The sequence below is a fragment of the Pollachius pollachius genome (assembly GCF_949987615.1).
Source record: "Pollachius pollachius genome assembly, chromosome: 3".
NCBI classification, from domain to species: Eukaryota; Metazoa; Chordata; class Actinopteri; order Gadiformes; family Gadidae; genus Pollachius; species Pollachius pollachius.
In genome coordinates this window covers 23,976,296-23,990,169 of record NC_136936.1, presented here as the reverse complement: position 1 = coordinate 23,990,169, position 13,874 = coordinate 23,976,296, and the positions used below count along the sequence as shown (strand labels likewise).

The following is a 13,874-nucleotide window of genomic DNA, read 5'->3' as shown; positions in this document are numbered from 1 at the left end:
CTCCGCAGTCCAGCAGAACGTGTAGTAGAAGAGTGGGGCGAAGGAGCGACATCTGGACATGCAACACAGGGATCCTTGACTTGAAATGGGGTGACTATATCCCACATACAGTCTGGAAAACTGATGAAAACATACTTATTTCTTCAATGTACTGTAAACATTTATCATGGCTATATAGGCCTATTATATTGTACTAAATTATTTGTGTTGTTCTGTTGTTATGTATGCTATAGGCCCATGTGTATATTAGAAAATCGAGGTGTGTATTTTCCTCTATGCGCATCATTTTTGCTTATTTTTTCCAAATAAAAAACGATCCTGTAAAGTGTGTGCAGTTAATGTGAATTTGTCAAAATATGAGCGTAAGTCGCCACTTTAACAGGCCTCTGAATACAATGGCTTTGATAAAATAATGGGTTTTCTGTTAAACATGATTTTAAGCATTTTAAGGTTCATGATCTACACAATCTTAAGATAACTTTCTAAAGTTAGCCTTTCTCTGGAAATGAGTCCTGAACACTGTTTTCTCTCAGGAGCATATACAGGATGAATGTATGTTCTTGTAAGTGATCTCCACAGGTACGCTTGCCACCATGTGAAATAAGGTGAGTGGGTTGTGCAGCCCTAGGCGTCAGTCTGTCTCCAACCAGAAAGCCAATCCCTCAATGCTTCATTGAGGAAAAAAATGTTGCACGTCTCTGGTTCCTCACACACCTCTCCATCATTCTTTTTGACTCAAAGAATAAAAAACGACCCATTTGATCCCCAAGCAAGCATCTAAGGCATTTATTGTCCTTAGGCTATGAAAACGTTATACTTATTTTTATAAATACAACATAATTGTTTTTCATACATATGTGTGTACGTGTGTGTGTGTGTGTGTGTGTGTGTGTGTGTGTGTGTGTGTGTGTGTGTGTGTAAATGTAGTGGGATTTTGTGTTATATACAATCAAGAACTTACACTGTACGCTTCGCAAGGCTACATTATCATAGTGCATCTAATACCTATATTTAGCTTTGCAATTTAACCTCTGGGATAGGTCGGAAAACACATATGTGGAAGCTTGCTGCAGGCAGCCAGTGTTGCCCGATTTGGCGGGAAATCTAGCAGCACTGTTGCTGACCCGGTTTTGGTTGGAGAGCTTTCCCATATCAAGACCCGGAAGTAGTCAAAGCAGCACGAGTCGTTGGTTGTTCGTTGAGAAAACAAGAAGCCGGTGGAAAGGACCTCAAATTGTTTTTACGCCCTAAAAATGTAAGTGTAATATATCATAGCCGTGTTTTTGAAACAGTTAAAAAACTATAATGAAATGCTATTGAATTGTAGCTCCTAGCTACCACCTTAAACAGAAATGATTCACTGCTAGCATGTAGCCTGGTGGCTAGCCTAGCATTAGGACGAGTATTAATGAATGAAACGATTATATACAGACCATAGCACCACATCGTAACGGATGATTGTGTGTACGCTTGGAGGCAGACTCCACATAGGGTCGTTCGGAATTTATAGTAATTTACTTTCAAGAGGAGTGTGTGTGTGTGTGTGTGTGTGTGTGTGTGTGTGTGTGTGTGTGTGTGTGTGTGTGTGTGTGTGTGTGTGTGTGTGTGTTCGTTCCACTACAGGGTGGTGTTAAAGAACAGATTTAAAAAAATCAGGCAAAGGGGTTATTCAAGTCTTCTTTAATATAAGATACTAAGATATCTTGCACTGTTGTTGATCCTGCCTGTTCCATACATGTATGTGGACTTTGTTGTTATGTGGTGTTAAATCCCAGGAGTCTATTAACCAAGCCCAAGTCGGAGATGACTCCAGAGGAGCTCCAGAAGAGGGAGGAGGAGGAGTTCAACACGGGCCCCTTGTCCGTGCTCACACAGTCGGTCAAGAACAACACACAGGTCCTTATCAACTGCCGCAACAACAAGAAGCTTCTGGGAAGAGTCAAAGCCTTTGACAGGTATCAATCACCTGCATTAATAAAAGTTAATCCATCTGTGTTTAAAGAAGAGTCAAAGCCTTTGGCAGGTATCATAATCACCTGCATTAATAAAAATAAGTACAATCCATCTGTGTTTAAAGATGAACTGGGCACCACTTGAGATTGGGTTTCGGTAGATGAACCCCTACTTTTTCATGAACCTGCTGTTTAACTGTTGACGCTACACAGCTGTCCTCCGCTTATTGAAGCTAAAAGGAAGGGGCTGTTAGCCCTGCCTCAGAATGAAAAAAAAAAACTTGAACCCATTTATTTTTAACAATTATTTACTAATGTTTATTACTACAAATTCATCAATCACTTTAATCATATTTGTGTATGACCATCTCTACCCCTCGCATTTCCCTTGGTCACCTCTTTCCTATCCCATCACCCACTAATGTGTTACTGTCTGTTTTAGTAGCCAATTCAACAGGTGTAGTCAGTGTTAAAAGAATCATAGGTGCACTCCTCAAGCCAATGATACCATACCACCATCAGATGGAACGGAATCCATTATACACTAAGTGAAACTGCATAAATAACTAAGAAGTGAATGTATACAGATTATGGTGATGAAATCCCACTGCAGGGTGTGTTCATGTTCACTAGACCCACATGGTAGAACCAGCAGAGGAGGCTGCAGAAGAAGTAGGGTTACAGCTCTGTTTGTATGTTCTGAGTGGTATGTCTGTTGAGACTCTTCTGAACAACGTCTTGGCAATTTTATGCTTCATGACACGCATCTCTTTTTTTTTATGCATCTAAGAATCTGTAACGCTTAACTAAAATTACCAATGGCTGAGAGGAGGCTGTCAGTGACTTGGTTGTGACCCACTCAAATGAACCAGTGGGTTCAGTAAGGGACGTGGTGGTAGTGGTGGTGGTGTTTGTTAATGGGAGTGATAACTGGTTCTTCGAGAGGTTGAGCAGTGTTTTTAGATCAAGTCCTAGAAGTTGGGATTTTTGCAATAAACATGTTTTCTATGCTTTTGCCTCTTTTTTCAGACACTGTAACATGGTGTTGGAGAACGTGAAGGAGATGTGGACGGAAGTCCCCAAGAGTGGCAAAGGGAAGAAGAAGTCTAAACCTGTAAATAAGGACCGATACATCTCCAAGATGTTCCTCCGGGGAGACTCTGTCATCGTTGTGCTGAGGAACCCGCTCATCACAGGGAAATAAACATTTAGCTTTTTGGTCTTTTTTCTCTAATGTTGTCTCCAGTCAAAGAAGCTGTTTAGGTCTTGACAGTCAATTGTTGTTGGAATGGTTTTTTTGTTATGTATGAACAACCTAGTTGTCATTGTACAAAAAAGACTGAGACATTTTCTCTGAATACTGATTAACATGATGACCTGATTTAGTTTTTTTGTGGGGTGTTATTTCTCTGTCCCTTTTTTCATTTTGATAATAAAATGATAAAACCAAGTCAGTTGAACTTTGAATATATTTTCTCAACCATAGCCTTTGTATGCTTTTCAGAAAGTCAGGCTGACATTCTCATATTCCTTAAACCCCTTAGTCAAGATTCCCAGCCAGCACTTAGCTTTACTTCATGGTGTTAACTATAAAATACAAATTCACTTACTCCCACACTCCTGTCAGCCCTTCACCTCCTCCTATTCCAGTGTCATCCTTTTACTCTTCCCCCACACATCTTTGTTGTCGGGGTGGATTTCAGCGAGCAGTGCTCAATAGGCGACAAACTGCCGTTTAAAGGCCATCTGCATTATTGATGAGAGCAGATGTGCTGACTGTTACTTCACACCCCGCTCCCTCCATCTCATGGTGCCACTCATCACACCCTTGCCCTCCTGAACACTCTGTTAATTGTCTTGAACACTAAGCCCCGTCCACACGGAGACGATTTTTTGGTGAAGCCGCAGAAGTCTTGTGCGTTTCGGCCGACCGTCCAGACGGAGCCGGCGAACCCAGTGCCCGAAACCGCACATTTCTGAAACCACCCTCGGAGGTGGTTTCAAATCTATCCGGACCTATGCGGTTTCGTGTTAGGATTCGTGTGGACGCCTGAAACGCAAACAATGACATCATTAGCCCCCCACCAGCTGGGGGACTGCGTTGAATTTTTTATTTATTATTTTATTTGTATTCTTTTTGTACCTTTAAATAAAGCCCCTTGATAAATTGAATTGCTAACTGTACATTAAAAAGTATTTCTGCTCAATTTAAAAGGTTGAATCTCCTCGTGACTGAATGTTTGTATACAGCGCGCTGGCTATATGCGTGCAGGCTTGATGCGCTCCACTTTTTTAGTGGAGAATCAGCGCCTTGAATATTTAATACAGCGTTTCTACAGCTCGATGCGGTTTCGCAATGGATGGGGCTTAAGAGTATTCAGTAATCATTCGTAGGCTATGACATAAAACCGAAAAAACATCGTTCGTGAGACTAGACTTCATAACAACAAGTATGGATGCCCGCAGGGGCCTCTTCACGCTTCTTTGCTGAATCAGATATTAGAACTGCTTACGATGGTTGAACATGAGCTAGAATTTATCAGGTTATGTTTATAATTGTAATTTATAATGTATTGTAATGCAAATGTTAGAATGGGTGTTAAGTTCGCCTCGTAGTGCTTGCTGCAAGTTCACTTTAGTCTATCAATGAAATAGGAAGCCATTGTTGTGACGTCAACTCGGAGGCTCGGGTTGCTCTACTTCCGCACAAAGTTCTGAGGGAAATCTCCGACCTAAAGTGTTCAAGGCGATTTCCTCCGATCTCTGAAATTCCCGGAAACTCAGACTGTTTTGAAGGCATCATTAAACCCTGCCATACCGGTGGAAACGCGATCCGTAACTGAGCTGGGCTAAACCGCACCTTAACTACTCCACCAAACCCACCGAACCGAACCGCCGCTCAGTGGAAACTAGGCATAATGGCGCATTTCAACAGGTGGGTTCGGGTCGTTTCACTATGTAAAGGTGCGGTACGGTTCACATTTCCACTGCCAAAAGTGGGCGTTGTCCGGACTGAGCCGTGATGAGCTGTACTCATCTCGCAGTACTCCTCCGTTGGGTACTGATACGTCTGAAAGGATGCCAACAAGTTCGAGCTACTCACGCGGTCCGTTGATTGGTCGACCGAATCATCACATCCGTGCGACAGGGGGATATTATGCCGCCTTCAAGCAGCTCGGAGGTTCGGAAGCTCTTACGTGTCTTTACGTCAACCTTCCCTTCTTCCGAAATAAGAGTGTTCAGGAAACGCCCCTCAGAAGTTCGTAGGTTCTGACATAAAACCGGAAAAACGGATTGTTCGTGAGACTACATTTTATAACAAGTATGAGTATAATGCCCGCAGGGACCTCTTTGCTCTTCCTTGCTGAATCAGTTATCAGAACTGCTTGCAATGGTTGAACATGAGCGAGAATTTATCAGGTGATGTTTATAATTGTAAGCTATAATGTATCGTAATGCAAATGTTAGAATGGGTGTTAAGTTCTTAGTGCTTGCTGAAAGTTCACTTTGGTCTACCAATGAAATGGGCAGCCATTGTTGTGACGGGATCTCGGAGAACTCGGGTAGCTTTACTTCCGCACGAAACTCTGAGCGAAAACTCTGACCCAACAGAGTGTTCAAAGCGCTTTCCTCCGAGCTTAAGGTCCAAACCTCCCAGAAACTCAGACCAATTTGAAGGCGGCATTAGGCGAGTTTCAGATCAAGCATGCGTTGCGTTGCCTCGCATAACATAATGCATTCTGGGTTCAAAACGTCACAAATGCTGGTGATAAAGGCGCATTCACTCTCTTGGTGATAACGAGAGGGCTCGCCAGTGATGACGCTCACACTTACGCGTGTTCCCGACAGCGACCGTTCATATGCACTTGGGAAACAGCCGGTTGGGAATCTAAAAGTTCTTCGCAGCAGGGGTTTTTTATCCGATAAAAAGTCAGAACTAAACAGAACTTAGGATCAGTTTTAAGTTTGCATGCCTTTATTTCCTTGATACCTATGACCTACTATCCTTTTGCTTTTATTTATGAGAAGCACATACACAGTATTGCCACTGTATGGAAGGCAAAACTTGCCCTTATCTAGAGCTGGTTTACCAGTACACAACGTTTACAACTGAGCAAAGTCATGCCAACAGACGTTACAACGTCAATCAATAGTAAAGTATGTGATATGATGGTTGATTCTTTTATATTGAGTAAACCTAAATGTTTTGCCATGTTCATGCGCGTAAACCATACGTCACCAACTGGGCAACTCTTGGTGTGTTCCTGAATCCTCGGACGCCAGCCTTCCGAGTTATTGTTAGCTACATTAGCCTCTTTAGCAATCCAGCCCGAAAACAAACAACACAACTTTACATTGTATTGCATGCACAGCAAGACCATGCAATGTATAAATTGGTGACCAGAATAAAGTAGCAATGTAATCAAGTGTGTAAGAGCATTTAAAAATGACATTAAAATGACCAATGTGGTACAAATACAAAAAAAAATCTCTTAACGGGCGCAGCCAGATTTCCAAAAGTTGAAGACAAAAATAGGGTGTGCATCCGAGAAATGCTGCAAGAAAGCTGGGAGATCTTCGACTTTCGACTCAGAAGTCTGGCGTCGGAGGATTGAGGAACACACCATCTGTTATCAAAATTTGGCCCGAGTTGCCGAACGGAAGTAGAATCATAACAGCGTCATGAGGTGTCGTTCACGCGAACTTTCCGACGTCGCAAAAATGTATTCCCCATAATTTCCAGCGATGTGAACTCACCATAACTTCCCTATGTGACGTGTCACATGACTTTAAAAACTCACAGGAGCTCCCTCCATCTGCATTTCTGGGCATATGGTCTTAAATAAATGCGCAAATAAGAAACTCCGCTCAAGATATCAAAACGTTGCCCTGGTTGGTTGGAGTGACGTAAATCCTTTCAAAGAGGCGTGCCCTCTCCAAAACTATGCTTTTTCGAACTACGAGAAGTGCAGGGAACTTGACGTGTTTCTGACTATTTCCGGCAGATGTTCTAAAGTGTTGTGCAGGCATGTGCGCATATGCAGACGATCTGAAACACGCCTAATAACAAACACAGTATCCGCGAGGTATTTATGGACAACGGCGAAAGCTTAGTTTATTGAAGAAAATGTTGCGCAAAAGTTTGACGTCCTTCTTGGACGATAATGTAGCTGTCGCCATCCGGCATAAACCCCGCCCTACCGTAAGGCACTGTCGGCGGTGGAAACGCGAGCCGTAACTGAGCTGGGCCAAACCACACCTTCACTACTTGGCCAAGGCGTACTGGGCCGAAGTGCACTCGCTGACAGAAACGCTGCATAAGGAGTCTTCCAACAAACTTACCGCATCGGAAGTTGGCCTACTAAACTCTTATTTCATTATTAGCCATCATTGGTTAATCTCACAACCTCGGCTATAAACAAACATGCCATGTCTGTCCTGTTTGAGTGGCAGCGGTATTGTGTTTCAGAATTAAACAATACAGTTGGCACGAGTAAGGAAGCCAACAAATCAGATCTAAACTTTGATTCACTAAACAACAGCGTCCAAATTGGGACCATACAACATTGATCAGCCTGTTGGCAATCACGTTGTCTGGTGAACTGTAAAAGTACTTTGTATTGCTTACGGCAATTCCTGATATCTCTTGCATGTTTGGGAGGAATATATCAAGTTGCCTGAACCGGGAAACTGTCAGATGTCCCTAGTGATTGATGTCGTATCTTGCCAGGCCTCACTGCCAGGTTTCTATTTGAAAACAGGGTTTTATTAAGCAAAAAGGTGGGTATGAGACAAGACCATCTAGAGACATTTATATGTGGACTTATATGCAAAGCTAAATGTAGATTTACCAACATGATTATTGAGCCTCGCCTTTCTATCATTTTTGAATTGCGGCCCCCAATGTGTCATGCATAGCCTGTTTCTCATGTTTCTTCACCCGCTGAAGAAAGATCCTTTGGAGGGGCCATCTCCCCCCAGATTTGGGGGAGGGTGATCCGTGGCAGGAAGGGAGATGTTTTATTCAGCAGGCAAGGGGCAGAGGGTGCGATAAGAGGGGAAGTGCGATTATGATAGCGATCGTCCATTCATCTATACGAGACCCTCTGAGCAACGCGATACCCTCAGCTTCACGCGCGGTTCACACCCATCGATCGGTCCCGGTAACCAGAGCGGCCGTAGGTCTGTGGTGGTGGTGGTCCGGGGGCAGAGCTGGGAGGTCAGGTGAAGTGAGTAAAAGGTATCGGCTCTGTGAACACAAGCCACTTACCCCTCACACTCATCTCTTGTGTGATAATGAACTACATAGTGCAATGCTTCAAGGACAAGTGCATTGAGGGCTAAACAGAAAAGATCAAGTACACCAAGCAGACATAGGATAGGATGGGGTATCTGGTTCTATTGGAGAATAAATGATGCATGCACTGATGTGACGAGACAAACATCGTAGACCAGTGGTTCTAAAACTTTTTATACGGCACACCACCTCAGAAAATATTTCTCTCCCCGAGTAGCACAACCATGACCGATGTTATACAACATTACAAAATACAGTAGTGTCGGCCGGCCCTATTCAGCAATGCACAGTTTCCGCAGGAGGCACATTTATTCCTTTAACTTATTTTAAACCCCATTTGAATGATCTCATGGAGAGTCTGGACCTACTCAATTGACTAACGTTCACTCACTTGAAGGCAGGTGTCTGTTGAAGTTTAAAACTATTCGAGCTGCCATAACCAATCACTAACGTTTGGCCGGGAAACACGTTGCACCCAGGTTGTAAACAAACCAAACACCGTGCGGGAAGATGTCCGTCAACGAGAGCTCACTTTAACGTCATTGTTCTCAGCCACTCCCTCTGTTCGCTGATTGGACACACAAATTTGGACAGAAAACCCACTAACATACTCAGACATTGCGTGTTGGATTTTTTCAGAAATGGCGTCAGAGAGAGCGGAAGCGGCAATTGCAGCAAATTACATATTCAATGACAACACTATGTAAAAACATTTTTTCTATATTAAAACAAAGTTGGGACTATTTTAAATTTGTATCTTTATTGTCAAAGTTCAATTTCATTAACACGAGCCATATAACGTTAAACTAATTAACGTTATATTTTAGATAATTATTATATAACCGAATCAGAATCAGAATCAGAACGTGATGGCTGAACGGCTTGTTACGCAAACTTGAAATGCTCCGTAGGGCAGACCGTCTCATTTAAAAACGTTCGTTCGGCCTTCGGTCTGGCCTTCACGGTCTACGAAGGCCACACCTTCATAGACCGCGTCCTTCGAAGGATGCGTCCCCTGAATTGAGACACAGCCCTAGTACTGAAGGGAAATTAAAATTGAGCGGAAGTACTTAGGCGGGCGGAGCCAGGCTAGTTAATGTAATTAGGTGAGTGCTGCATGCAGCGCTCAACTATTGTTCTTCATAAATTGTATTCTTTCTTTCTTTCTCTGTAAACTTTGGGACCTATCTCCTTCCTCGATTTTTCACCTAGAGACTCCATTCAAATTTTAAAATATTCAGAATAGCTTGGAATCGCGCGCTTCTTTTCAGATTTTTAAAATATTTTATACTTTTTAAGATATTCTACTTTTAAAATATTATCTTTTTTAACATTGGAGTCAATGGGAGGACGGCAGATACGTCCTCTGGTACTTCAAACTGTTTAAGACGTAACTAAATCATTTTTTAACCGTTTATCTTCGTTCAAACCATTTAAACCTACACAATTGTATCTTCAATAATATTCAAACGGAATTTCGATATCATTTAAACTTTCTTCAGAATCACAGTTTTAGTTTCAAACCGTCATATTCTACAGTTGGTCCCATTGAAGCCGTCTGCCCATCCTGACACTTAAATTACTAAGACATCGCAACTTTGTCAAATTTCGATGTCATTTCAACTTTATTCAGAATCACAGTTTTAGTTTCATACCGGCTTCGTTTTCAGTTGGTCTCATTGATTTACGTTGACGGTGGAGCGTGAGGACGTTCAGCAGTGTTGCCAGATTGGGCGGTTTTTCTTGCCGGATTGGGCTACTTTTGGAGGAAGTTCAGGCAGCGTTGCCAGATTGTGCTGTTTTTTACCACTCTACTACTACTTTTAATCACGCACCGGCTCGCTATTCTCTTAAAGACACACACACACACACACGCACACACACACACACACACACACACACACACACACACACACACACACACACACACACACACACACACACACACACACACACACACACACACACCAGCAGTGCAGGGCAATACATTTGAACTTTTACATTTCTGCATTTTTAGCAATGCTTTGCGCTTTTCATTCAGCTGTCACTTTATTTGTTTCCAGCCATTTACTTGTTCTTAAATGGTGAGCTTGTTTACATTGTTTACACCATTTAGATTTTTGAACTTTTGTTCAAATCCCTTCACTTGATTTAAGCCATTCAACGTTTCTGTATGTCTTAATCTATGTGGCTTTATTAAAAAATATTTTCAACCTCACTTTGTACTACAGCACTCACCGCATTTTCTGCAGGAAATGCATTTTCTAGTTCAATTCGTTCTTGTGTTTTGATATTAAGTTTAATAAATTATATATTACCTTCTTTTTCTTTGGATGTTCCCCGGCGTACCACTAAATAGCGCACGCGAAACAGAGTTTGAGAACCAGACTATTTAGTAGCACACAACGTTGTGAAAGCATCTCCAGGGTCGAGTTGAATTAGTTTCCTTATGTTTGGTCTTTGCAACTGTGATTCTGATCTGAGTGTGCTGTTTTGATAAAATAAATAGGTAAACGTATAATTTCTTAATATTTAATGTATAACTGCTTATTTTTATTTTCATCGTTTCTTTTATGTTTGCTTAACGATTCAAAAACAACGTCGGAACAGCGCTATCTTGGGCATTATAAATCATCGATTATATACTGCCATCTAGTGGCAGTTAGTGGAAGCCACCCGACATGTGAAACAGCTTATCTACCCTAGTAGAGGGTGGACTTGTACATACTATTAGATTCCTTTATGTATTTATATCGTTCCGTGTCGTTTTTACGATTGCCTTCCGTTTTAAATGTTTTATTTTAAACTCTGCTACGAGCATTACAATCTTTCTCTCTCTCTCTCTCTCTCTCTCTCTCTCTCTCTCTCTCTCTCTCTCTCTCTCTCTCTCTCAATTCAATTCAATTCAAAAAAACTTTATTGGCATGAGAATTATACATTTGCATTGCCAAAGCAGGTGAACAATAAAATAAACAGCGTTATAAAATAAAAAGTAAAAAGGTAAGGTATATATTATAACATAGAATATAATAAGTATAAACCGTTAGATACATAATATCTATACATATCAAATGTTATACATTAAAAGTACTATAAAAAGTAAAATGTGCGATATTTTAAAATGACCAAAATTGCAGTATCTCGTATGAACAGATAAGATACACTCTAAATACACAGTATTTACATTATGGAGGATGTGTGCATTAGTGCAATTATTGTGTGAAGAGTGAGTCCAGGGGGATGAGTCGATGGTGAGGTCCTTCTCTCATCACAACAGGTTACGAATCTTGCCGCTGCTGCGTTCGCACATTGTTGTATTTCTCCCAACAGGTATGGCAGTTTGTGAGCATCTGGAGTTTCTTTGAAGTCCTTGCATGCCTTTGTAATCCGTGGAGTGTGCAAAGTGTGTATTACTGATGTCTTCGTATGACTGGCAGGAAGTCAGGAAGTGCAGTTCTGTCTCTAGTTGGTTGTGTGGGTAGTGGGAGCACAGTCTGTCTTCTGTTGGGAGCCAAGTCTGTCTGTGGCATCCCTTCTTGGTGGCCAGGCTGTGTTCGCTGAGTCTGTATCTGGTCAAGGATTTCCTCAGTTTTGGGTCGGTCAGGGTGGTCAGGTATTCTGCCACGGTGTAGTCTCTGTTAAGGGACAAATAGCATGCCAATTTATTTGGTTTTTGGTGGACTCTTTCCAATGTGCCAAATACTTTTCCTTTTGTTTTCTTATAATTTGGTTTTGCCTGATGTGCTGGTGTGTTGGACAGATTCCCAGGACAAGCTGGCTAAGGGGACACTTTTCTGGGTGTAAGAGCCTTGTTGTGGGGTGTGTTGCTGTCGCTTTCCTTAAGGTGGTATGCAATTTTAGGGCTCACCTGAATTTTAATAACGATTGGATATCATCCTAATTCTGCTCTGCATGCATTATTTGGCGTCTTTCTTTGGACTTTTAGTATTGATTTGCAGAATTCTGCATGAAGAGTTTCAATTTGATGTTTTTCCCATTTTATAAAATCTCTCTCTCTCTCTCTCTCTCTCAATTCAAATTCCAAAGCTTTATTGGCATGAGAAACAAACATTGTCAAAGCAGACAATGTACCAAATATATATACATTATCTCTCTCTCTCTCTGTCTCTCTCTCTCTTATATATTATATATCTTTGTAATGTAAAACAACAAAGGTGTTGAAATGTTGACCATCAAAGTTCCATCACTGAGACAATTTAAATATTGAAAGAACAGCACAAAAAAGCCTTGACACAGTTGCAAATATATACCATAATTGAACGGGGATTGAAAATCTGTTTTTGTATAATACTCAGTGTAAAACAGACAACTGTAAAAAAAATTACCAATTAGCAAAACCTTACTCTATAATGCCAATACATTTTTAAAACGACTTGCAATGACGGACTGTCAGTAACCATTATCTTATTTACCTTTCAACCAACAGAGGAACCAACATTTGTGAAGAAATCCAAATTAGGCAGTTAGCTTTAAAGAGGAACAAACAGTTTTTTTGTATTTTATTACGGTTTTGAAAAGTAATGCAATTGCATAACAAACCCACTAATTGCTCCATTTATCAGTGGTCTCTTGCTAATCCATCCCCGCTTTCACCAGTCTCAATAACAGTAGCCTATCAGCTATCCCTTTGCCAAACCGATGGCGGGCCTCATATTAATCAAAAGATTAACATGATTATGTTCCGAACCCCCCCAAGGCCAAGTTTAGATATAGTTTGGGTTACCAGGATTTGCTTTTGGTAATTACCTGTAATCCTTGTGTGCTTCAGTGAGAGCTGTTTTACTTACTAATCTGGCAAAGGCATATGCAAAAAGACAAGAACTTTGGAGAGAGAAATAGCAGTATTTGTTGTCCATCGTATTTGACCTGAGTCAACAAATAAAGGTGTATTTGGATACAAAGAGGCGAACACTTGCATTTTTAAGGTCTTATTCTTTAGAAATGAATGTGTCTAAGTTGACATCCATTATAATTCTATATAATTCATTGATATTGCTAACTAGCCCGGTTTTGTAGTTTTGACTTTTTAGGCAGAATTCCTTTAAATAATAATTATCTGCAAATCCCTGCCATCTTTTCCCTCATGTGTTTAATATGAATATTAGTTGATCGAACAGATTAGAAACCCTATTCTATTTTAAAGATAGATGATAGATCATCAAAGATGGCTCCAGTGTGCAACTGTAGTTTACGACAAAATAAATTCAGGGTGCAGCTTTAAAAACCTATAGCAGCTGCTCAAACTGGTCAACTGGTGTGTGTGTGGGTGTGTGTGTGTGTGTGTGTGTGTGTGTGTGTGCGTGTGTGTGTGTGTGTGTGTTTGTATGTGTGTATGTGTGTCAGTGAGTGCCTGTGAGAGACAGATTGGATGTCTGAATGTTTACACATACTATGCATATGTAATGGATTCCTTACATATTTTTAACTACTTCCCCCTATTTAGAAGAATAGCACTTCCAAGAATGACTTACACGACACAGCGATGAAAGTCTACTTAAGAAGTCTTAGTATTTAATCACTTATATAGACCCCTGCTTAGAAAAAAAAACCCTCGGTTACAACTGTAGAAGTGCAGAATTAAAAATAAATAAATCCAAATAATA

General features: G+C 41.1%; 1 protein-coding gene across 1 annotated transcript; it reads left to right on the top strand.

The window, feature by feature from the left end:
- Positions 1–1,163: 1,163 nt before the first annotated feature.
- Positions 1,164–3,396, top strand: snrpd2 (small nuclear ribonucleoprotein D2 polypeptide). The gene is made up of 3 exons (XM_079731698.1): positions 1,164–1,255; positions 1,776–1,955; positions 2,982–3,396. Coding segments are annotated over exons 1-3 (357 nt in total). The 5' UTR covers positions 1,164–1,253; the 3' UTR covers positions 3,157–3,396.
- The last annotated feature ends 10,478 nt before the right edge of the window (positions 3,397–13,874 follow it).